This window comes from Podarcis tiliguerta, assembly GCF_965153285.1.
Source record: "Podarcis tiliguerta genome assembly, chromosome: 17".
Lineage (NCBI taxonomy): Eukaryota > Metazoa > Chordata > Lepidosauria > Squamata > Lacertidae > Podarcis > Podarcis tiliguerta.
In genome coordinates, this window is record NC_139550.1 from 20,076,964 (window position 1) to 20,103,805 (window position 26,842).

At 40.3% G+C, this 26,842-nt stretch overlaps 1 protein-coding gene across 12 annotated transcripts in view; it reads left to right on the forward strand.

The window, feature by feature from the left end:
• PTPRD (protein tyrosine phosphatase receptor type D) overlaps window positions 1–26,842 on the forward strand; it is a 1,386,996-nt gene that overhangs the window by 1,231,629 nt on the left and 128,525 nt on the right. For 4 of the 12 annotated variants that reach the window (XM_083419250.1, XM_083419244.1, XM_083419248.1 and 1 more), the window contains 8 exons: window positions 490–634; window positions 3,271–3,576; window positions 4,394–4,587; window positions 7,464–7,490; window positions 11,428–11,545; window positions 15,483–16,070; window positions 16,444–16,544; window positions 18,878–19,137. In XM_083419250.1, coding sequence (XP_083275376.1) covers window positions 490–634; window positions 3,271–3,576; window positions 4,394–4,587; window positions 7,464–7,490; window positions 11,428–11,545; window positions 15,483–16,070; window positions 16,444–16,544; window positions 18,878–19,137 — 1,739 coding nt within the window. The remainder of the gene's footprint in view (window positions 1–489; window positions 635–3,270; window positions 3,577–4,393; window positions 4,588–7,463; window positions 7,491–11,427; window positions 11,546–15,482; window positions 16,071–16,443; window positions 16,545–18,877; window positions 19,138–26,842) is intronic. The other 8 variants (XM_083419255.1, XM_083419245.1, XM_083419246.1 and 5 more) reach the window with 5 other exon arrangements.

Consider the following 26,842-nt stretch of genomic DNA (forward strand, 5'->3'; position numbering starts at 1 on the left):
ATTTAAAAGGCACAAAATGCAAGCCCTGTGTGCAAAGGAATAATAGGGAGCACACTTTAGGGCTCCTGATTCTTCCTTTGCAGTTGGCTGCTTTACCCAGCCCACATCTGATGGCGTTTGATGTCATGTGTAGGATGGGTGGGTGTGCCTCTGAAACAAACATGTCTACAGGCCAAATGATAATCACTACTTTAGCATGCGAAGCAGAGATTCCCTGTGCCTGATGTAGATCAGCCAGCTTCACATGGAGAGGCACCAACCACTTACCAGTAAGGTATCATTCTGGAAAGTTAGGATTTAGTGTAATGAAGCTATTCCACATGCAATGGCTTGTGCCTGGAGTTGGAACCACACTGTGACGGCAGTGGTTGTGACCTGCTCCTTACGTTGGAATAGAAGTTTTGAGATTGAGTGTTAGAAATTCTTTAGAAGCAAAGACCCAAAGATCTAGATTTAAATTCATTTCCCCCTTTCCGCCTTCCCCTTTAGCAGCGGATTTCCATTGATCCAGCTACAACTTACCACTTGCAAGGTCTAAAACCAAATAGTTTGTATTACTTCCGTCTGTCTGCACGCTCTCCACAAGGCCTCGGTGCTTCAACAGCAGAAATATCAGCTAGAACAATGCAGTCAAGTAGGTGTCTTTCTTTGATTACTTCATTTCTCTTCTTTATACTTGTTGACAAGCTAGTTGGCAAGTGAGTGAAATCCTATTATGTTTCAGTTATGGCTACATTGAGAAAATTTAACTAAAAACACGCAGGTCAATACACTTTGAAGAACTATAAGCATAGCATTTTCTTAGAAGAGTAACATGATACACCCAACCCCCGTCACGAGACAAAGGGTGCATCCAGACATTGTTTAGCCTACAGTTATGAATCTGTGCAAGTCTAAGGTTCGCACACCCACCCCTTGACATTCCTCTAGTATAACTGAGGAAATTGAAAGCTTTCGTTTCTGTTTTAAATTATACTATTGAACCAAGTTCAAGGCTCTTTACAGATTGGGTCTAGGATACATCAAGGATTGCCTAATTCCTTATATCCCTGCTTGATCACTGAGGTTTTCTGGGGAGTCGCCATTAGCGGCCTCCCGTGGCTTGGATGGACAACTCATATTTAGTATTGTGAGCCCAAATTTATGGAGCTCCCTTCCAGCTGAGGTCAAAACAGGCCCCCTCCTTCCTGAACTTACAGCAGCTACTGAAGCCTTTTTTCTTCCAGCAAGTCATTTTAATTGAAGCTTAATTTTTATAGTTTTAGCTGATTTCTTATTTTTATTTTGCACTGTATCTTTATAAAACAGTTAGAGACTATTGTAGTTAAGGGGTATATAAAACTGTTTAAATAAATAAATAACATTCAACCGACGTTTTGTGTTGTGCCTAAATGCTAAACTGTGGTGGATCTTAAGTAAGCTCTGTTGAAGCAAGCCAGCCTCAGGCCAAGTGTGATCAAGCTGGCTTGTTTCATCGAAACAACTGTTACGATTAAGCACAGCTTTCGGACAAAATTGTAAGCAGCGGTTAATCAAAAATAGAAACAAAAGTTTCTCATCTCCCTGTGGCCACACAGAAGTGAGAGGGGAAAATGCTTGCCAAGGCTTCTTCCCATATTGTAACCATGGTCGATAGTGAAATCTAGACACAGCCAATATGTTTTTGGAATCCTCAGAAGCAACTGAGACAAACAAAGGTGGATCACTCATCTTTCGCTTTGAGTTTTAAAAGTTTAAAAATATGTTTAGGAAATGTATTTTTTTTAGGTCTCAGAGGGAGGAATTACAGGAAAATTAAAATCTTTTCTGTGTTGCTACCTGGGAAAGAGATGCAAAAAGGACTTGAGGAGACAGATTGAGATCAGTGGGACTTCTAAGTAATGCATGTGAAAGAGGTCAAGGTTCCCAATTTCCCCAAATATTTCAAATATAAAACTGGATTTTTAAAAAGTAATTTCTGTGTATGCAACTGGAGGAAAATCTATTATTATTATTACTGTGTGGATAGGATTTGTACCCCAAAGAGATGAACGTGTTAAGATTTTAATGACATTTGCTTCTAAACTACTGTGGACATGCATTTTGGTTCTATTTTGAATGAATTTAACTTTTGGTTAAGTAAAGTAAATCATAAGATTTCATTAGGAATCTCCACACTGGTTTTGCTTAGGCAAACTTCTATATTAGCTGTTCGTGTATTGTGTGTGGCGGTGGGTTGGTGATAGTTTGTATGTATTATGAAATCGCTGGTAGACTTTAATTCTTTGCTAGCCGAGGTTTCTCCAAGAGGAGCTAAAATATAAAAGAGAGACTGGACCTAGGGTAAGTACAAGTTGCAGTCAGAATCATCAGCCCTGTCACTTTTCCATGGTAGGTAAACCTTTGTCTAAGATTAGCACAATCCCCTTATTGATTCTGCATGTTTTACAGTGTTTAGGCTACAATTGATGTTTGAAATAAAGACTTTTGATTTGAACCTTAATTGTAGTACACATGTTCCAGGCCACTGCAGTCGTAAAAAAGAAAAGATAAAGAAAAGTGGAGTTGGGGGAGGGGAGAGAAACCTGATGGGGCGTGATGGTTTTTATTTTATGTCTATTAGATGTGTTTGAGTTTCGAAATAGTTCTGATTCTTTTCTTCATGGCACTTCATATATAATTATATATATATTAGATATGGATATCAATCTATAAAACATAGTGTATAAAAGACTGGTTATAGATAGATAGATCATCTATATATGATATATATGATATATGATATCTATATATGATATATGATATATCTATCTCTCTATCTCTATCTATCAATATAAAACAGTGTATAATAGACTGGCTATTTTGTCAGACATGCCAAAATATTTTTTTAAAAAAACAACTTAAAAATAACAGATCAACCAGCAAGCATACAACATAAAAGCTTAGGTAGTAGACACATAGAAGTATCATGTTTGATGTTTTTATTTCAAGAAGAATTTTTAATCACAGGTAGGTAACAATATATTGAGGCTCATTTTCATGTATTTCCCCCTACATCCCTTTCCACCTTTTAGTTCATTCATTTTCAGTTGGTTCACTTTTAATAAGCCAAGGCTCATAAGATTATCTAAAGTTTCTGTTTTTAAGTTTGCGATTTTTATTTGCCCTTGGTTTTTCCCTTCGTTATTTATTTTCTTTTTTCTTTTCCTTTTGTTCATTTTTTTTCCTTTTCCTTCAACCACTTCTGTTCTTTCACACTCAAATCCTCCTTTAACCCACTACTGAAATTAGAGCCATCAGCTCCTCCTCAAGACATTAGTTGCAAGAGCCCCAGCTCCACTAGTATTTTGGTAAGTTGGCAGCCTCCGCCAGTGGAAAAACAGAACGGAATTATCACTTCCTACTCCATCAAGTACACTGGAATTGATGGAGAAGATGACAAGCCCCACGAAATTTTGGGAATTGCTCCGGACACGTCACAGTACCTTTTGGAACAGTTGGAAAAATGGACTGAATATCGGATTTCTGTGACAGCCCACACTGATGTTGGACCTGGCCCAGAGAGTGAATCTGTGTTGATCCGAACAGATGAAGATGGTATGTTTCATCCAACACGTCAGTTTGACTCTCTCAATCTGCTGTCTTTGTGTGGTCTAAGATTATTCCGTTTCCCCCCCTCTGCTCATCTTTTTTGACCCCTGATGAGTTTTACGAAATATTTTAAACACAAATGCTTGCATTTGCATTTGTTTTGTTTTTGCTTTGAAATATATGCGCAGAAGAATCACACTTTAAAGTTTTGCCCCTTGTAAGCGTGTATATTTTTTCTTCTATTTGAAGATTCCCCCCTCCTTTTCTTTCTTACTTTTTCGCTCTTCTGATTTTAACTCTTTCTTTAAGAGTACCCTTAAAGCGTTTCTCTTTTGGAAAACTGATGCTGCTCCCTTTTTTAAAAAAGCATTTTGGATGCTGACTCTCTTTCGTATCTGAACACTGAAGATTGCACCCCTTCCCGTTACCTTTTTTCCCCTACTTAAAAAATAATAAACAAAATCAGAAAACAAGCAACATTTTAAAAGTCTTCTTGGTTTTTATTATTTTGATTACTAAATTACTTCTTTGTACTTCAATGCTTTGAGTCTCAAAGCATCTTCCTTGGCTTTTGTGCGTTTTTACATGTTTTTTCTATTTCTCTAATACTCTTTTTTCTTCCATTTTTGCATCAGTCATGGTTTTTGATCTTTTCACTGAAATGTAGAGCAGATTTGTTGGGTGTTTTCATTTGTATTCTTCGAGGAAGGATTAGTGGGTCTGCGCTTTAAAAAAAAAAAAGAAAAAGAAAAAGAAAGAAAAAGACACTGGTTGTTTTGGACAAGTACCTGTAATTCTTCTTTTATCCACTGATGTGTTCCAGTTCCTAGTGGTCCTCCTCGCAAAGTCGAGGTAGAGGCTGTCAACTCTACAGCTGTTAAAGTGTTGTGGCGTTCACCAGTGCCCAATAAGCAGCATGGTCAAATCCGAGGGTACCAGGTGCATTATGTGAAAATGGAAAATGGAGAGCCCAGGGGGCAACCCATGCTGAAGGATATCATGTTGGCTGATGCACAGGTAATCCCACATACTCTGTCAATTCAAGTAACAAAAAATAATAATGCTGTACAGTGGTACCTCTGGTTACGTACTTAATTCGTTCTGGAGGTCCATTCTTAACCTGAAACTGTTCTTAACCTGAAGCACCACTTTAGCTAATGGGGACTCCTGCTATGCCGCCACGCCGCCGGAGCACAATTTCTGTTCTCATCCTGAAGCAAAGTTCTTAACCTGAAGCACTATTTCTGTGCTAGTGGAGTCTGTAACCTGAAGCGTATGTAACCTGAAGCGTATGTAACCCGAGGTACCACTGTATTTAGTAGTGTAATTATGTCTTCTATTTTGAACTGCAAAATGGAATGCCTCCTTCCTGTTCCAATAGGTTATTGCCACAGAGTGCCCTGAATATTTCAGAAGCCAACCGTCATTCATAAAATTCATAGAATCATAGAGTTGGAACGGACCCTGAGGCATAGCTGTCAACTTTTCCCTTTTCTTGCAAGGAATCCTATTTGGAATAAGGGAATTTCCCTTAAAAAAAGGAAAACATTGACAGCTATGCCCTGAGGACCATTTAATCCAATATACAGGAATTGAACCTTCAGCCTTGGCGTTATCAGCACCATGCTCTAAGCAACTGCACTAGTCAGACCATATGGATGGCACTGTGGTCTAAACCACTGGGCCTCTTGGGCTTCCTGAACAGAAGGTCAGCAGTTCAAATCCCCGTAACGGGGTGAGCTCCCATTGCTCTGCCCCAGCTCCTGCCAACCTAGCAGTTTGAAAGCATGCCAGTGCAGGTAGATAAATAGATAAATGTGGCAGGAAGGTAAACGGCCTTTCCGTGTGCTCTGGTTTCCGTCACGATGTCCCATTGCGCCAGAAGCGCTTTAGTCATGCCAGCCACATGACCCGGAAAGCTGTCTGTGGACAAATGCCGGCTCCCTCAGCCCGAAAGCGTTGTGTATTTAATAAGCAAGATCAATTGTGTTTACTTTCCTCTTACTTTACATTCATGTAATATAAGGGACGTGGGTGGCACTGTGGGTTAAACCACAGAGCCTAGGACTTGCTGATCAGAAGGTTGGCGGTTCGAATCCCCGCGACAGGGTGAGCTCCCGTTGCTTGGTCCCTGCTCCTGCCCATCTAGCAGTTCGAAAGCACGTCAAAGTGCAAGTAGATAAATAGATACCGCTTTGGCAGGAAGGTAAATGGCGTTTCCGTGTGCTGCTCTAGTTCGCCAGAAGTGGCTTAGTCATGCTGGCCACATGACCCGGAAGCTGTCTACGGACAAATGCCGGCTCCCTCAGCCTATAGAGCGAGATGAGCACGCAACCCCAGAGTCAGTCGCGACTGGACCTAATGGTCAGGGGTCCTTTTACCTTTACTAATATAAGGGAAAATAAGATGTTTCTCAATGTTATGACTATTAGTTAACATTTCATGTATTTTTCCTGTGACTGGCAGGAATTTTCTAACCTGTTTCCAGGAATTGCATCAGTAGGATTTTTTATTTTATTTTTTAAAATCTGGGTCCCGTTGCTGCATTAATTTGTCACTACCTCCGTGAGCAAGACCCAACTGAAGTTAAGCATTTTAAGTCCCATTAATTTCAAATCATTTAAGCTAAGCATTTTTTTAAATCCCTTCCATTGAAATAAATCATTTTGGTTGGGTCAAGTGCAGTATCAGCTAGAGTTTGGTATTATAGGTTTTGAACTCAATTACATACATTAAATATAGAGGAGTGTGGTTTAAATGAAAATTGACTTAGTAACAAGTGATGTCTAGATTTAATATTATTACAGATATTCCTGGTGTGATGTAGTGAAAGTGTAAAACTGCTTATTTTTTTCTCACAAATTATAACAGATAATAGAGAATTTATGTTCTGAGTGAATAGATTTGTTCACATTAAGGAAGCTTCAAAAATATAGGATTTTAATTATCTCTATGTGCTTTATGAGCTTGAAATTCTTGAGTTCATTGCGCTGGTATCATAAAATATGTATCCCACAAAAGTATTCCATTTAAGATTGATTCTGGATGAAAACATGGCAATAGACAATCATAATCATCAGATATTATGCTCTAAACAGTTTAGATGGAAACAATTTGTGATAACTACAGTACATTCAAAGAGGAACTGTAACTTTTTTCCCCTGTGGAGATATAAATCACTTCTATTTTGCTGATGTGTTCCTTAAATGATTTCTGAACGTGCTAGCCCCTTTCCTTATTCTCACCAATGTTTTTAGCACCATTAGAACAAACTATTCCTTCCTTTGCTTCATTGTGAATCTGGGCAATGATGTAAAAAGGAAAGAAAAGGGAAGAACAATATGGTCGTGTTGTGTCTTTCTTGAACATTTTTTTTTTCCTGGGGGGGGGGACTATAGTCAGATTCCAATTTTAGATGATAGAAGGAGCAGAGAAAATGTGCGGTTGGTCATAGGGTTTCATTACTGACATGAAGTCTCAAGTACATATAAATTGCCTCTATTAATCTAAACAGGTGCACTGAATTAATTTTGACAAGGTAAAATAGAAATGAAAATGAATATGGCTTAGTAGCATGTGATTAAACAAAATGTAGCCTTTCATTACATCTCAGCAGCTCAAATTAATGCAGTCATGAAACATTACTATGAAATAATAAAAGCACTCCAGACTGGGATCTCTACTTTCCTAGAAGGAGGAGAGTCTGTTACTTATTTACAATTTTGGCAACAAGTCGCACTGCTTTTTTAAGGAGCTAAATTCAGGCTGATTTTTTGCAAGCTAGTTTTTACGATTTTTTTTTCTATCCTAAGAATAAAGTTGCCTCAGCCCAGGCTACAAATATCTCCTTATCTCTTCTGTTTTTCTTCCCAACATCCTTTACTCTCAATTAGTGGGAATATGATGATACTACCGAACATGTGAGTAAAAACTGACTGGCCAATCAAAAAAGTGTGGTGGCTTTTTCTCTGCTTTAATCTTTATTTTTCCTACATTTGGTTGTTTGCACATGTGCATGGATTAACACCTTATTTCATCATCTATGGCATTTGGATTTTTCTGCCTTCTTCTTTCTTTCCTTTTGGTTTGGTGTAGTGCTGATTTTTTTCTAAGTGTGTTGAATTTGCATACTCGTCTGCTCAGTCACTGACACTAACTTTTATCTCGCAATGCACTCCAGGAAACTATTCTTAAAATAACACAAAACATGTACTCATTCCCATCTGCTTGATAACTCTGCACCTTCAGGTCCCAATGCACTCAGGGTTTGTTATAAAACAAAATACTTTTATTTTTAGCTGCTAACATGGTGCCCATTTCCATTATTGACACATCATATTAAATGTATATTTGTGAAAATATACATTGGTACTGGCTGTGTGCCAGTGATGTTTAAACAGCTTTGTTGCAGATATCACTTCCATCATTATTAACTAAGATTCCATCATCTCCATTTAAAAAGATACTCTTTAATCTGTACTCTTTCCCCCGCCAATACTGTCTCTTCCACTTGTAACTGAAGCCCCAGAAACTGAGGGTGGATCTATATTCTAGTTTCCTCTCTCCATTTGATGAAATGTCGTCAGTCAGTGAACTGATGTTGAATATCCACACACATTGTTTTCTTGTGGATAATTCAGTATTTGTTCAGATTCATTCTGCCACGTTCAATCTTTGAAAATGAACATTTTAAAAAAGCATTGAACTGGAAAGAGATGTCTGGTCCCATAGGATTAAATCCATATGCTTGATAGGGTTATTCATAGAATGACCAAACGCCCAAGTCTGAAGACCTTGGATTGCATTTTTCAGATGCATATTACTGAACCCATTTTTATTATCCATTAATACGACTATTTTGTTATTGTTATCTTACTGGGTGATTGCACTCATGGATTCTACACATACATGAGCATTTTACAAACCTCAAGCAACCTACCGTACTTTTCCGTGTATAAGACTATGTTTTTTTTCTTTTAAAATCATGCTAAAAAGTGGGGGTCGTCTTATACATGGGTAGTGCATAGGGTGGACGTTTGATTGGTTGCTGCTGAAGCTGTCAGCGGCTATTGTGCGTGTTATTGGTTGCCGCGTCAATGGGTGGTGGTGATTGGCTGATGCTTCGGCAGTTGGGCGGATGATTGGCAGCTTCTGCCAGCGATGGGACAGATGGGAGGCAGATTTTGCGATGTGGGCGGATGAGCGATTTTTGGTATTCCCCTCTGAAAAAGGCTCTGGAACAATCCTCTGCAAAAAAAACCTCTGTGCCATCTCCCCCATTTTTTAAAATTTGAGTCCGCCAAAATAGTCTTATATATGGGGGTGTCTTACAGACGGAAAAGTACGGTATTTCTGAGGCAAGGTCATACTTTTTACAGAAAGGACTCAATCTACTCCTATGGTGATCACAGTGTCAATATATAGGTGATTGTCACATGACCCAAAAATCCCTATTTTCAGCCCTTTGCACATAAGCAACACAACTGGATTTAAGGGGAAGAGAAGGTGGAATCACAAATAAACCAGAGCTCTACTAATGTATGGAAAGTCTCCACACATGGGCACTCTGAGTTGATTAAGCTATTCATTTTATAGCCATTCTGTTTAATAACAAATCTGTTTGCAAACTCTGCAATACATGAAGCCCCATTTGCAACCCAACTTTGCCATTTTCATTAGTGTTGAAAAAAGTGCATATAGGGTTTACTAATTGGAAGTAAGAAAGAAATAATAACATGCTTTCTTACATTACAAATTATGTCCCATTGATTTCAGTGGGAGCGTGTTAAGCACATATATGGAAATCAGTGGAACTTAAAAGGCTTAATTTTGGCTGGATCATAGTCTTGATACCTAGTCTGTAAATTAAATATCATTAGTTCCCACTTCTGTTCATTTTATGATCCTTTCCTCAGTAATTAGCAATTTGATTGTTACTGATTTATAACTTTCTCAACCTGCCCTCAGAGCCAGTTTCAAACATGCTTTAATCTTCATCCCCTTTTGTTTATTAAAAAAGCAACACATTGTATTCAATACTAAATGCCTTTTCCATCTTCTCTTGTTCCATTGCAACCAAATTTTCAAATTATGTTTAATGGCTCTTTCAGATTATAGAGAACAAATTACTCTTATATTGAATGCCACTTTACAAACACTACTTTTATAAAAGTGTATGTATATTTTATTTTTAATCACTAAAAGAAAAGGCTTTCTAATGTACAATCCTGTGCATATTAACTTTAAAAATATCCCCGTTACATTTAGTTGGGCTGACATCAAATGAATGTTCATAATAGTGTGGAGCGTTACAACAGTGCAGTCCAGTCCTATGCATGCTTTACTCAGAAGTAGCTGGGCTTACTTCTGGGAACAGTGCATATGAAAGCAGCCTTCATATATTACATAAAATCAGGGCTTTTTTTCAGCCCGAACTCACTGGAACTCAGTTCTGGCATCTCTCAGGTGGGCCCCATTGCCATTGTGTGACCAGGCAGCGATAGCCCCAGCCCCCAGGGATCATAAGGAAGGAATAAAGACTCTGACAACGTTATATGGAATTAAAATTAGGCCACAACTTTATTAAACTTCCGAATGTAGGAAGACCTTGGCTTAGGCCTTGGGCGTGTATCCCTCCCAACCCCACAGCCGGGGGGAACTGGGGCTTATTAGGGTAAATGAGATATGGGGGTGCTCTGCGAGACATCAGTGTAGCAGGCAGCCCAGCCCATATCCCCACACGCAGGGTAGTTCACTGACGACCTTTCAGTGTATGGCCAGTGACACCCATATATATAACCCCTTTGAGAGGGCGACCCTGGAATCGCCGCCAAAGGGGGTGAGTCACCACTTCAACCCCCCCCCCCATATGGGGAAGAAAAGACTAAAGAATTCCACCCAAGGCCATAACCGCCAAAGCTGTGACGAATTGCTACAGGAAAGACAAAACCTGCCAAAGCAGGAAAATTTATTCCCGGTCCTTCAACAGCCATCAGTCAAAGACGGTAGCAGTGCCCGCTAAACAGGAAGAAAAAGTTAACCCCCGAACAAGAAACATTAAACAAAGGGAGGGGGGTGAATCTCCAGAGCCGACTGCCTGGCTATTGTCGGCTCCACCCCCTGTTTGTAAATGGGACTGGCGCCACCTCCCAGCAAGAAACTTGATCACTGAGTCTGGGTGTGAACCTCCAAAAATTAACACTGAGAGGCAAGCCAGCCCCTGTTTGCCAGTAAGCTCCCTGGGGACTGTAGCAGCACGCACGATCCTGTAAAGGGCACCCACAATGTAAAGTGCGAGTGCTCATTATAAGAGAACAAGGGAGGTGTTTGTGGTAAGTTCTGGCACCTTTTTCTAGAAAAATAGCACTGCATAAAACAGCTTTAGAAGTTGGAATGTAAGTAGGGTTCTCAGGTATACAGGCAGTGATAGCATAACTTTTTAAATAATGGCTAGTAAATTCTTAAATCAAACCTGATTCTCATTCCCCACTTTATTTGTACTACACCAGGAATAAGACTCTACCCAGAGTGAATTTCAAAAGGATTTCCCCCTCCTCTGTTAGTACAGTTAACAGCACTCAGCCTTTGGCCTTTTGCTTGACAAAACGACTTGGGGCATGTTGCTCAGAAACGCCTTCACGCTTATTGCTGACACAAGTGGAATACAGTGCATTGCAAGGCCTCACCCACTATTCTGGTCCAACCAAAAGCTTGCCATCACTGCAGGTCGCACGAAAGCCATGTGAGCTGAATGTTATATGTTGCAACTAATTGCAAGGCAAAACAATCTTGATTTAGTAGTAGTGCATATGTTTTAATACGCATTCTGGTTTTTGTTTTTGTTTTGCTTCATTTTAGGAAATGATAATAGCGGGATTGCAGCCCGAGACAACCTATTCTCTCACTGTGACGGCCTATACGACCAAAGGAGATGGAGCACGAAGCAAACCCAGACTGGTGTCCACGACTGGTGCAGGTAAATAGATGGAGATTCCTTTCATTTCCTTGCAACCAGCAGTTTGCGCTTTGATGCTTTCCGAATTGAAACTCAAAACGTTCGTGTAGGTGGCTATGGCATGCCCCAGTGGCGTAGCAGCTGTTTCCCGTGCTCAGGGCAGGTGTGTGCACCAAGCATGGAGGGTGCCAGCCTAGCCCTCAATGATGGTAACACCGGAGCGACCCCACTGGAGAAAAATGGGGGGCAAACTGAGCCACCAGCGGGGTGGAGCCCAGCCAGCCGACGTAGCCCTTGGCAGATGGAGAATAGGCCTGGGCTATGTATTGATACATCACCCAAGGCTGGTATGAGGGCTAGAGCATGATGGCGGCTTCACCTGGCAGTATATGGTGAGTGAAGCACTTGCCACCTCTCCTGAGTCCCTCTACAACCACACTGCAGTTGCCTGCATGTGGGTACCAGGCTCATGGACATGGGACCATGGCCCCCCCCACCCCCGCAGGATATGCCCCTGGTAGGCCTAAGTCAGGGGTAAGCAACCTTTTTCAACTGTGGGCCAGTCCACCGTCCCTCAGACCTTGTGGTGGGCCGGACTATGTTTTTTTGGGGAAACGAATGAATTACTGTGCCCCACAAATAACCCAGAGGTGCATTTTAAATAAAAGGACACATTCTACTCATGTAAAAACACGCTGATTCCCGGACCGTCCGTGGGCCAGATTGAGAAGGCGATTGGGCCGCATTCAGCCCCCCAGGCCTTAGGTTGCCTACCTCTGGCCTAAGTGTATAAAACATTTGAAATACTAAAACAATTTTACCAAATAGATAAAACTGGTGACAAGACCCCGATGAGGATTGAGAGTGTAGGTTTTGGATAAACAAACCTAAAACCAATAAAGTAGGACCAGAAAAAGCTGAGTACTTGTGCAGAAGGAATTCCTGTAGATGGATTTATTTTATTTTAAATATATCGATTGTGATGTTGTCATTCACTTCCTGTCACTAACTATTCCGGAAATGTGAAGCTACTTCCAAAATTCATAATTAAAAACACAATTGTGGTACTGTTGTGCAACTCAATTTCGGTGGTGCCTGTTCAGGAGAATTTCCCAATCAGTTGTTGACCTATTGCTGGATTCTAGCCACTATAATAAGCTTGATATACGACAAAATGTTCTAATCTGCTTTTTATTTTACCAAATGATTTACAATGCATGTGAGTCATCTTCAATTTATTATTTCTGCCACAAAGAAATAATAGTAAGTCTCACATCACGTGGCTAGATATATTTAGGCAAAACAGATCAATGTGTGTGTTTTTTAAATTGTCTAAACCCAGATAGCTGCCACAATAGCAAAAGCAATTTACGGTATAAATAATTTAGCGGCAGCTCCCCGCAGCCCCTCTTCTTAGAAATCTGAAGGAGTTATTATTATTCTGTTTCTGTGGACTCACCTGCTTTTCCTTGTGCTCCATTGGCTTCAGTGATAGTCATAATGCAGTGAAAAATAGGGCCTGAAATAGATATATCTATAGTCTTTTCTCAGCTCTGTAGCTGCCTCTTACGCAGCAGTAGGGAATAGTCAAAATTAAGCAAAGAGATATACTTTGTACACTGGGAAGAAAAGAGAAAACCTGTGCAGTGCAATGCACATGATTCTATTTCCACAAGAATAAGGTGTTAGCAGTGAGGAAAAGGTGGGAAATAGCTATACAGTGGTGCCCCGCAAGACGAAATTAATTCGTTCTGCGAGTTTTTTCGTTCTATAAGTTTTTTCGTCTTGCGAAGCACCAATGTGTATTGACGGTTTCCCATAGGAATGCATTGGCGGTTTTTTTAAAAAAAGGCGCAAGACGTTTTCGTCTTGCGAAGCAACTCAGAAAACGGAAAACCCTTTCGTCTAGCGAGTTTTTTGTCTTGCGAGGCATTCGTCTTGCGGGGTACCACTGTACAACCATCTGTATTTGTGTATTGTTGGTAATAATAGGTAGTACTTGGGTATGCCCCATTTTTAAAAAAGAAAACACTGTTTTGGTGTGTAATAAAGAGTTGCATTTCGATAGAAATGGGAGGGGGGCAGCGGGACGGATTCAGGGCCATACATTGCCTCCTATTCCCTTAGGAGGGTTTAGATATACTGCATGTATATTAGTGAAGGTCATGGATTTTGCATAGACTGTATGACCTCTCTAAAGATTTTATAACTTGGTTTTTTTTCCTAAGGGAGAGCTGAGTTCATTTTATATGCTTTGCTCAGAACAGATGCTCACACCTCTGTTCTCAGCCTTTCGCTAGCCAAAGTTTGAAACTTCAGTAGTGTATCAATTATCACAAACAGAAGCTTGACACTGCTCAGGTTCACACACCACATTAAACCATAGTTTTAAGACAGTAAGTAAACAGCAAACCATGGTTTATTTTCTCTTGCAACCCCATAACCAGGGCTTTTTTTCTCAGTCAGAACTTGCCGGAACTCAGTTCCGGCGCCTCTCAGGTGGGAGCCACAAGGGAGATGTTCACGCTAAGTTCCGGCACCTCTTTTTCTACAAAAGCAACACTGCCCCTAGTTAATAAACCTCTTGGGCTTGTTGATCAGGAGGTTGGCGGTTCGAATCCCTGCAACGGAGTGAGCTCCCGTTGCTCAGTCCCAACTCCTGCCAACCTAGCAGTTTGAAAGCACATCAAAGTGCAAGTGGATAAATAGGTACCGTTCCGGCGGGAAGGTAAATGGTGTTTCCATGCGCTGCTCTGGTTCTGCCAGAAGCAGCTTAGTCATGCTGGCCATATGACCCAGAAAAACTGGCTGCGGACAAACACTGGCTGCCTTGGCCTGTAAAGCAAGATGAGCGCCGCAACCCCAGAGTCATTCGCGACTGGACTTAACTGTCAGGGGTCCTTTCCCTTTACCTTTTTTGAGGCAGTGGACAAGGTTTGCACATAATACTAAACCATGGTTTATAAACTATAGTTTATTCAAACCATTATTTAACATTACGTGCAAACCAGGCTAAGTATGAAATCCAGGCCAGTTTTGTAAAATTAAGTCATAATGCTTTTTTCCACAATGTTTCATTGTGCTGTTCAGAGGAAGTTTTGCCTTTCTGATTGCTTCTCCACCTATGTATGAAATCTAGACTAAAATGTTCCTATAGATATATTGGTTTTGTATGTGCAAGCTAAGTAGCTGAGGTTTGGGTTTGTTTGTTTGTAAGATGGTTTATTTGTATACCTTGTTCCCAACCTGCAGCCTGAAGTGATATAGACCTGGAAGAACTTAACCACTTGGTTCTGCTGAACACTGTCTCTTGCTAATGGAGTGGGAAACTTGCATATATGCTTATAATGACCTCATTCAGATGTCTGATAAACTACACTTTACAAGAGCAAAAATGAGCTCTGTGCCTGCACATTTCCCTCCCCATTCCTCTCCCTCAGGCACCCACCTTTCGCAAGCACAGTCTGATTTCTTAAACCACCGTTTTCCATTAGTTTTGAACCAAGAAACTAGGGAAAGGAGGTAGGAAAGACAAAATGCCTAAGTTTGTTGTGCTGTCTGAATGAATACCGTATTTTTTGCTCTATAAGACTCACTTTTCCCCTCCTAAAATGTAAGGGGAAATGTGTGTGCGTCTTATGGAGCGAATGCATGCTGTGCAGCTATCCCAGAAACCAGAACAGCAAGAGGGATCTCTGCTTTCACTGCGCAGTGATCCCGCTTGCTGTTTTGGCTTCTGGCATTCAGAATATTATTTTTTCCTTGTTTTCCTCCTCCAAAAACTAGGTGCGTCTTATCGTCTGGTGGTGCGTCTTATAGAGCAAAAAATACGGTACTTGATGAACAGGAGGAAACAGTGTGTCCATCACATACATAACTTTTTCAAGATACATGAATAAAGTTTGTTAGAAGTGATTGATTCGCCCGCTTTACTTGCTAACCTCATCTTGTGTTGCAGTTCCAGGAAAACCTCGGCTTGTAATTAGCCACACACAAATGAGTACAGCTCTAATTCAGTGGCACCCGCCTGTCGACACATACGGTCCTCTGCAGGGCTACCGCCTGAGGTTTGGCCGCAAAGACATAGATGCCTTTACGACGCAGGATTTCACCGACAAGGACGACCACTACACCGCTACAGATATTCACAAGGGGACTTCGTATGTCTTCAGGCTTTCAGCTAGAAATAAAGTGGGCTTTGGGGAGGAGATGGTAAAGGAAATTTCGATTCCAGAAGATCTGCCAAGCGGATTCCCTCAAAACCTGCGCTCGGAAAGTGCCACCTCAACTTCCGTCCAGCTCTCTTGGCAACCGCCCGTCCTATCAGAAAGAAATGGTATTATCACCAAATACACTCTGCAGTACAGGGATATCAATGTGGCACATCACCAAACGGAGATGTCTGTTGTTCCTGCTGATATTACTATGACGCTTTCAGGCTTAAAACCAGATACCACATATGATGTAAAAATACGTGCACACACAAGCAAAGGGCCTGGTCCATATAGTCCCAGTGTCCAGTTCAGGACACTACCTGTGGATCAAGGTAGGATTTGTCTACTTATGACTTTTCTTTTAAAGGAATTTCGGTCTTTGGATATCGATATTTTTGAAGCTGTTACTAAAACTGACCAAACCATCGTATAAATAGTTTCAACTAACATCAGAGGTAAAGTATGTGAAACCTTACGTGTTTTGGATTCATTAGTATTCAGTTGTCCTATATCAGGCAAGTCTGGCTCACATCTACGCAATAATTGCAGGTAAGAGAAATAGAACGTTTTGAGTTGCCATTTGTAAGAATGGGATATGGTTTTTAAAAGCAGGTAGGAGAATTGTTGAGTGTGCTTAGTGTCGGAAATGGGATGGGATCCCAAGGTCAAGATGTACTTTAAATACATTGCTTTTTCCTTTTCCAGCAGTGTTTGCAAAAAATTTTCATGTCAAAGCAGTGATGAAGACATCGGTATTGCTCTCTTGGGAGATACCAGAGAATTACAACTCTGCTCTGCCTTTCAAAGTAAGTTGTTTTGCAGTTTGTAAGACTTGAAGGGTAAAACCTGAGATGAAGGAATGTTCTCATTAAGCAGACATATTCCAAATGGTTAACAAAAGTTGGGTCTTGAAGAAGAAGAAGAAGAGGAAGAAGTGTTTGGATTTGATATCCCGCTTTATCACTACCCTAAGGAGTCTCAAAGTGATGGAGGAAGCAAGAAGGAAGAAGGAAAAGGGGGAGGATTTAATTAATCAATCAATCAATCAATCAATCAATTAATATACAGCCCCAAACCAGCAGACACAAAATCACAATATAAAAAACACATGATAAAAATCAAAACAAAGACAACCCAATAATCCCCCCCTTCCACAACACATTTTCAAAAGGGCATTGGATGGCAATCATCCCAAAGCTTATTTAAAGAGGAAGGAAACTTGGCGCCTAAAGGTGTATAATGAAGGTGCCAGCTAAGCCTCCATCGGGAGACAATTCCACAAACAGGGAGCCACTGCAGAAAAGGCCCGTTCTCTTGTTGCCACTTTCTGGACCATTCATGGAGGAAGCAGTCGAAAAAAGGGCCTCAGAAGATGATCTCTGGGTCCTGGTAGGTTCATGAGGAGAGAATAATTACATGAATCTTAAGACAGCCTTATACACCACTACCAACAACAGCATTTTTCATTACGGTCCAAAGACCCACAAAAAAACAGTTTCAAACGCAAAATGCAGCAGAGATACATGGAAAAGATTCCAAGGCAGTCACTATGTTTTATCCAGAGCATGTTGATTTCTATTTCTTATTACCTTTGAGAGAAATTTTACTACGGCCTGGGTAGTATCATTTGACTTATCTTTGACACGATGAGATAGAAGGTATCAGAATTCCCTGGTAAATTTGCCAGTAAGGGTTTAATTAATTGATCCCTGACTTGTTCATACATCCCACAGTGTATTAAGATATGCTTCATACAATCGACAGCCTGAGAACATAAACAGAGTCTACTATGATAAGGTATACCAGTCAGTCTGCCGTTTAAAACTGCAGATGGAAATACATTTAATCTGACTTTGGTAAACAGTTGGTGATAATTGGGTACTGACATTGAAAATCATGCCCATAATGAATTCTGAACACAAACGGTCTACAGGTTACATATGATCGAGAGCAAAGATCGCTGTATGCAATATCCCATAACCTCTGGCTCAAGGATTTAAGGGCAATGTCATAACCCAGATGATGTGAAAAGGATGGTGAAAGTCCAATTCAGGAGATTTTGGGGGCCATAGCTTTTGACCATGAGCTGATAGACTCCTCATTGGTTAAATGTAAAAGTAATCCCTCCTCCACGCCAAATACCAAAATCTTTAACCAGTATCTCAAGGCAGCCCATCATGCTTTTGGTGAAAAGTGGACATTCACCTGTTTCCAGGAATAGAATTGAATTAGGAACACAGTTTGGAACCTGAAGTTGGGACCGAAGGAACTTTGCCTGGAAGCCATCAAGCTTAGGAAATAAACCATTATACCAGACATTTGAAGTATATAGGAGTTGGGGAACAAATTTTACATTAAAGAGCTTTATGGCTGGTGGAACATAATGACCTCCCTTTGAGTAAAACCAAAAATTGGAGTATAGCAAGTCTGCTCATCTCCACCTTCTGACAGGTAGTCTGCCAGGGACAATTCCAGGACTTTGTGTGGTGAAACAACAGCCCTAAATACTGAGAAAATTGTAAATTGGTATTAGATGGCCATAATCTAGAGTAGACCAAATATACCTCTACCAGTGCCAGTGTCCTGGCAAGTGGTATCAGGCAACTGAAGAGCTACAACTACTATTCCACCTTCCTGCCTGCACCCCCAGACTTAAAGGTTGAGCATGCATTTTTTTAATGTCTTGAAGAAAAAGAAAGCTGGCTTTAGCTGTTCCTAGCCAGTAGAGCTTGCAGAAACCTAAGCTAGTTTACAGCAAGCCATTACTATGTATTTGTGTTAAATCCAGTTTAATTTGAAGTGTGCCTCCAGTTAAAGCAATTGTTGTCTAGCAGAACATAACTTGAGTGGGATATCATAGAAGTTTGATGCAAAGAAAAGCTAGTGCGAATCATTGAGGAAGCTGCTGGGAATCATTATTTTAAGGTCTCCCCCGAAATAACTGACGTTTTCAGGTAATTCTGAAGAATTATACATAGCTGTGGCATATACGTACAGACAAGAGAAGATAAACAGAACCTTACTATCTTCCTGAGTATTGCTGGATCAAAAGCAGTAAAGGGCAGCTAACGTGGTTTATTCTTTCCCCCCTTAATTACTAACAATTTGCTAACAAAAATGAAAACCCTCACTTTTTTAGATCCTGTACGATGATGGGAAAATGGCAGTTGAGGTAGATGGCCGAGCCACTCAGAAACTTATCACCAACCTGAAACCTGAGACATCATATTCATTTGTACTGACCAATAGAGGCAATAGCGCTGGAGGTCTTCAGCACAGGGTAACAGCAAAAACAGCACCAGATGTACTGCGAACCCAACCACTGTTCATTGATAAGACCAATGTCGATGGAATGGTAACAGTGAAGCTACCAGATGTTCCTGCAAACAAAACTATAAAGTAAGTTAAACGTCAAAAGTCATTCGTACTTTATTACTTACTGGATTCTCTGCATTAAAACCATGAGCTGCTGTAGTTGCAGCCTTGAACTGCATGTTTTAGGTCAACCTATCAGAATTTTACATTTACTTATTTATAACATTCGTATCCTGCCTTTCTTCTTTGTATCCAAGAAATGCATCCCATTAACTGGAGGATCTCCCACCTGTGCAATGGGACTTCTTCTCCCTGTCCTTGGCCTCTGCATTCACACATATCCATCTGTTCTGGGGGTTCCCCCAATCCTCTGAAGGGAGATGTATGTACTTAGTGGGCTACAGCAGAAGTATAAAAGAAGACGAGCACTTCCTTTACACATTTCTTGAACTTCTCAAAGTAGCTCTAGTCCTGGTAAAGACATAAACTGTAGAAGTTTGGTTGGCTTAAACACTGTAAGGCAAAACCATAAAATGGGTCAGTTATGTTTAGCAGTCCAGTCCCATCATGTTCAAATTAATAGGGCAATGGCGGTTTACTTTGTCTTCCCTTTTAAATGTTTTTATCACAGACGTCGCTTAGAAAACAGATATTTCTATTTCCAAAAATAGCACGTTGTGATTTAACTCTAAAATGTGATCCCATAATAAATGAATTTGGCAGCTATATGTTCTGTTCACAGTGCTGGAACATGGTTTACAAGGCTTCTTAAATGCTTCTGTGCAGATTAAACAACAAAGATAGTACTAAAGACCTGACAGCAAAGCGCCAATAGGGATTCAAAACGATGGACAATAAAGAGTTGCCAGGAAAGCGTGAAACACAGAACAATCAATAAGTGTTATTGCTCTGTATGCAGTGATTCTTGCTTCCTATAAGACTCCCATGTGTGTGACGAAGGAAATGGGAAGGAAAATGAGCAGGTTGTTAAATATTGTTGGAGATACAACCTGGATTTTCTCAGCTGACATTTTATACCATGAGCTTTGTGAATGGAAGACCCTCTCTTTATTGCTAATTGAGGAATTCAGAATGAGACAATATGAAAATATATTACATTGGAGTGTTAACAGGATTAAAGTGTGGGAAATGAAGCCATTGCTATTAAACTAGGTAAAGGTAAAGTTTGTAGAAAAGTATAGAAAAGGACGCCTGAAGACGGAAAGCATCGGAATGATTTATGGAGAAAAGTAATTACTAGAAAGGGCCAGGGTATAACAGCAACCAGGAGTAGCTAACATCTGTGGAGGAGACAATAACCTTTTTCATAAGTTGTGGAAATGTTGGAAGCAGGACTGAATTTGTGCTGTGGCTCACGAGGGATTAGCCACAATATCTAAGGTGATAAATAAGAAATGCATCTGAACATCTATTACCACTGAGAAAACTCAGCTTGTTCTAAAGGTGAGCTCTCAGGAAGCTATGTTGGTTAATGGTAAATGCACAGCTGTCTGTCCTGACTCTGGGCAGACTTGAGTCCTAGCATCCCTTTTGTTGAAGGGTGAAAGCAGGGAGGGAAAAGATGACATTTGACGTAGGCCCATAGATCCAGAGAGGATGGACCTGGGCTGCAGTTCCTTTATTATGATTTTAAAGGCTGAAACTTAATTATAGAAATACCCATAGCAGCCAGGGTGGATAAAATCAAAATTTTTTTTTTTTAAAAAAAGATTTTTTTAAAAAAAGTAAATTGGATTTTTTTAAAAAAATAAACTGGATTTTAAAAATAAAACGCTTTTGGAGGAAAAATCTTTCTAAATATAGTTTTCTATTCAAGTCACATTATAGGCCAGCCACTAGGGGTGCATCGGAAGATGGCTGACAATAACATCTCTCTGACCCACACGAGGTAATTAGGAGGCTGTGATGGGAGTAAATAGCCTCCCTACCCCCCAAGGGTGTGGGGGGGGGACTGCCCTTGCTTGCTGTGCCCGATACCACCCCCCCGAATTTGTGGGGATGGGGGCAATAGGCAGAAAGCCCTCCTGTGGATTTCGGCGCTCCTGGACGCTGTCTCTGATCCGCGCCTCTAGTTTGCAGCAACTTCAAAAGAAACAATTAGGAGGAAGCGAATGCACATATTTCAAGGATGAAGGGGGAGTAAAGACTGCTAACTGAAGAGATCTCTGATAAACAAGACGGGTCAGAGGAACAAGAATAAATCATGAGAAGACCCACCAAGGCTCAGTATGGCAAAGGGACTGGATGGGGGAGGGGGAAAAACTTTCCTTTTTTCTATGTGATTAACCAAGAATCCCCCCCCCCCAAAGTCACAAGTTAGAAATGCTGTTTAAATGACTTAAGCTGTGGATTTATGACTGTGTGGAGATAATTTACTAACCAAAGCATGTTTCAAGAAGATCGTGGAAACTATAGGAGCTTTGGAATGACGCAGTAAAAAATACCGTCGCCATGTTGGCAAGTTCTGTCGGAGGACTTACGTCTGGGAGGAGGAACAGAGCTGTTTTTATATTGTGGGTGAGACTTCTCAGAGGGACTTAAGAGCGGCAGATTTGCGAGGTTAATGATGGAAAGAGTGATGTTATCTATGAAAGCAATGATATATGGAAACCATCTTGATATGAGGACTGGATGAACGGAAAAATTCACACAGGATTATAATTGGTGTTTATCTGCTTAAGGAGATTATCAGAAGAGATCATAAAGAAAAAAATAAAAAAATATACGAATAGGATGAGATGTGGAAACAGCAATATAAGACTGGATAGAATTATGAACATTATTTGGACTGATTTGTGGATATTAACGCAGTAGCAAGAAGATGATCGGAATCCCCCTTCGGAACTTGAAATCTGGGTCCCCTCAACAAAAATTTAAAATTCGGCTTTGTAATTCGGAATTTATGTGATGTGATTTGATTTGATTTGATTGGTCAGTTAATAAATTTAAAAAAATAAAAAAATAAGTCAGATTATAGGCCAAAGGCTATTCATCAGTAAATAAGGATTTCAAAATAACCTAGGTTTCTTAAGAGGGACTCCTACAATCTGAATGTGTAAGAATTAAATTTAAGTTGCAACAGTCTAATTTCCTTCTGTATTGTGTACTTTGTTTGTAATTAAACTTTTTGGTTTGGATTAGTTTGCACAAATTACAGCCTTGTTATTCACACACAAATCTTACCACAGCTGCATGCACAAACACAAAATTCAACAGTTAACGCTTGGATGTTGATTTCGAGGTTAATGTGTAAGACTGATCATAGTTCTGACTGGACTTTAAAATGTTCCCAGGCTTCTTGTCATATCACAACTTTTCGTGATAATGGTATGAAATTTATAATAACTAGTCACCTTGGTGGAGCTGAGCTGCCAGGGATTGCTGTTAACTTCCCATTCGTGGCCAGAAAGATCTACATCAGATTCTGATCTACCGCATTATTGAAAGTACAAACTTTAGTATAGATTTTTAAAAGTCGAAAATGCATTGGCACAGGTGATTGGCTGGTCAATAATTCAGTCAATGTATCAGTCAAATAATACACTTTCAATAATACATCTCAATACCAAATTATATAACCACTGTCCCATTTCTGACAGACTGCTAGTTAATGTCTACTCTTGTTTTGTTTCAAGCACTCAGTTTTCAGAATATCTCACAGATGCATTGCCATTCTCTCTGGGTCAGGCACAGAAAAGGTAGCTTGTTAGGCCTAGCGTCCATACCTTCGATGGCACTCTGGAGTCAGCTTGCCCGTATCCAGGGTCAACCCTTAAAGCTGAACTCTAAGGATTTATTTTTTAACCAAGTTGCCATAAGTACTTGACCACCATATTTCTAGAATGATGATCATATCTTTCTACGCACAGGAGCCTGTCTATACATCCAGCAGCAATAAATTTGTCAGCCATTTGTCATTCTGCTGCTGGCTGTGTTTATGTGATGAGTGGAAGATGAGAAGTACTATACTTTTCCATGTATAAGACGAGGTTTCTTTACTCTAAAATAGTTTTAAGTACTGAGATTATTAATTTACCTTGGGTTTTAATAGGTCACAAGATTTTAACTATATTTGTAATGTACTTCTGTTGGTGTTTGTCTTTTGATGCTATGGCCTGTTGGCTATGCAAATAAAGTTTTATTCTCATACCTAGTGTTAAAAACCAGAGCTCGTCTTATACATGGAAAGTGCATAGGGGGGACGGATGATTGGTTGCAGCCGCAAGCGATTTGGTGGGTGATTGGTGGCTGTGTCAAGGGCTGCTTTCGATTGGCTGCCGTTGCGGCAATTGGGCGTGTGATTGCTGGCCATTGTTGGCTTCTGCTACGCGAGCAATTGTCAGCATTTTTCATTTGGGTTAGTGATTTTCTGCATTCCCCTCCCCCAAAAAAGCTCAACAACTTGGGCCAGCTCCCCCCATTTATTTAAATTTGAGTTCCCAAAAATAGGGGGCATCTTATACATGGAGGCGTCTTATACACAGTACTTGTTTCTCTTTAGAAGGAATTTTCTTTAGGCAAAGCTCTGATGATGAATGTCAGAGTGGCAATGAGAAATGAACAATAAGGTAATTGAGACATAATACATTCACCTTGCTTTAAATCAGCCTTTCTCAACCTGTTGGGTCCCCAGATGTTGTTGAACTACAACTCCCATCACCACTAGCTAGCAAGGCCAGAGTTCAGGGATAATGGGAGTTGTAGTCCAACAACATCTGGAGACCACAGGTTGAGAACCGCTGCTTTAAATGCTCCCCATTGGTTTAAGAAAGACTTTTGGAATGGATTAAGTTTGTCAACCAAGGCACACTGTACATGCATACCTATGCCAGATGTGCAGGCACATAGAACTCGCTACTCTTTTTCTGTTTCACACACACACACACACACACACACACACACATTCACACACAATCTCAGATCAGAAATAAAAGAGCTCTTTGCCTGCTCCTTAGATTTGCTGAATGCTGACCAAACATAGAAGTTAAGGAAGAATTCAGTTAGACTTTTTAAAATGACCTCTTGTGTGTGTGTTGAACTACAGAGGCTTCTTTTTAATTTTGTTCAGGAAATTGACCTTTCTCATTTTTACCCTTAATTATTATTATTTTTTAAAGGAATTGGGTCACATTTTGATTTATGGCAGTGAACTGAACATGCCTTTGTCTGACTTGAATGAGCTACCGGTGTTACTGAATGCTCTAAGGGTCACCAGTTGTGTTAAGGGAGTTTGTTTTAAAAAATAACATTTGGCACAATAGGTTTGTTTCACAGGTGGACAATAGATACTATTACCAGTGCGCAAAACAGTTTCTGTAAATAGAATTAATATCCTTTGGCGGGCTGCACAAGTGGATGTAATGCCAAGTAATTTCTTTAGGGATTTAAGTCAGCAATATGCATCCATCTTAACGGTCTACACACAACAGCTTTCTGCGCTCTTTAAAGTTGTATTAGACCTTTTTCTTCCTTCCTTCCTTTACCCCTGCCTGATTTCCTTCTTTGACTAACAGTCTGTGAAAAGTATGGATGTGGGAGTGATTTGAAGGGGAAAACACAGTGGGGCAGAACTGCAGCAGCATTCCAATTTACCTGGATGGGTCAGGGAGGTAGTAAGCTTGGGACTTCATGAATGGACTCACGGAGCCATTCTAGCACTTTTGCTAGTGCATTGTTCAATTATTATAGTAGAGGAGTGAGCTTGAGAGGAGATTAATTGACTAAATCTATGCTGTGAAACCTTCTTTGGTGATCACTCATAGCCTAGTAAGATAGTCTTCCATAAACATGGTTTTAACCATGAGTCCGTAAGTGACTGTGGAGGCCAATTCTGGATCCACACGTCCTTTCACAATGGGGACATTGGTTTCCAGACGGGAGTTGATCACGGTGTGGATTTGCCAAGCGTGCCTTCCTCTTAGCACATTTCTCCCTTGTGTCCTGAGTTTGAGTGTCTTCAAAGCCCATGGCACCTTTGGTAAAGGCTGTTCTCCAGCTGGAGCGCTCGCAGGCCAGTGATTCCCAGTTGCTGGTGTTTATACTACATTTTTTTAGATTTGCCTTGAGACAGTCTTTGAACCTCTTTTGTTGACCACCAGCATTACGCTTTCCATTTTTAAGATCAGAATAGAGTAGTTGCTTTGGAAGATGATCATCGGGTCTTCTGAATCCACACCATTGTATCTGCAAGGCCTCAACAACATTGTATCTTCGTATCAAATGTAGGACAACAGATATATGAACTTTCCCCTCTAGTTTTGAATTTGGGAAAACTGGAAAGCAGAAACAAGATAGTTGCAATGGCCACTATTTGAATCACTGTAGAATGCAGCTAACGAATTTCAGATGAGGAAATGTTTGCACTTAATAGTAGATTTTGCATATGAGCATCAGAGCTATGGTAAATGTCAGCTCTATTAACTTGTTGTTATTTTGGCTAGAGCCAAATCAGTGTGTGTACTGCTTTATTTTCAGTGTGTTCCTTTTAGTTTTCAAGTCCCAATTTTCTTATCTAACTGAAAATGGCATTACTGAGAACATTAAACAGTCAAGTCAGCACTTTGCAATATTTATTGGCCACATTATGAGGGCAGATCTTTGCATGATCCAGGAGACATTTTCTGAACTGAGTTTTAGGATAAAGGAGGCAAATAGCTAGAATGTATACTAAATTCCTAAACTTCTCTTAAGAAGCCATCATGGGTTCTTTTTATGTGTAATTACAACTGTGTCTACTCTGTATGGAATGCTTGAGCAGAGGTTGCAAGCAATCTTAATGACTTCTAGGATGAAAAATGATAAAGTTTCGTAATCTGACCTGGCTACCTATGTGTATTGATTTTGCAAGTGCTTCGGTTCCATTAGGTGAATTGCTGCGGTGTTTGAAAACAGGTTGTAGCAAGTCATTGCCAAGAAACGATCATTCTCGTGCACCTTCGTTAACTGCTGATATGGGGTGAAGAAAGATAACGGATATAAGATACTTTTTAGAAGGAGAAAGCTATTAAAGTGCATATCAAAGCATATCCAAAGTGGTTTTTCTTCTTCAAGCTGCTTTTTAAGTAGTGCATTGCCCTGAAGACATAGTCTACTGAACCCTGGACACCTCCGTTTTTCTCATACAAGTATGCATATAATGTGTTCCACCTACATGTAAACATTTGTGATGCCTGCATTTGACAAAAACGGCAAGCCATTTGCTATTACAGATGGCTTTTCAATAGCTTAACATCGTTTCTGAAAACCCTGTTCCTTTTACTTTGGACAAAACAGGTCCATAATATAGCCCGCAGTAAAATGACTGTATTTTCAGGCCACTTTTTCTTTCTTACTATACCGGGTCGTGCAAAGAATGAGGAAGATGGGAGTGTGGAAGTCAGGAGTGCTCTTCTGTGCTTCCACCCACTGTTTAAAGTCCTATAATGTTCCAGAATGAGGCTGCAACATGATGTATTGTAGCTCTGGGGAGCATTCTGGAGTAAAATGCTGGTCATTGCTGGCAGCAGTGCCGGATTTATGTGTAAGCTAAACAAGTTATAGCTTAGGGCCCCACTCTCTTAGGAGTCCCAAAAAAAAATTAAGGGGAAAAAACCTGGATGTACATTTCCAAAATATAAGATAAAAAAATCCCCTACATACAGCAGCAGTGTTTTGTGTTGTGTAGGCTCCTATGATGTAAGTCATAGGGCCCGCCTGCTAGCCTGCTCCCTAAAATATTACTGGTTTGCTCATTTCTATATATAGGGTGCCTACATTCTGCATGTGCAAA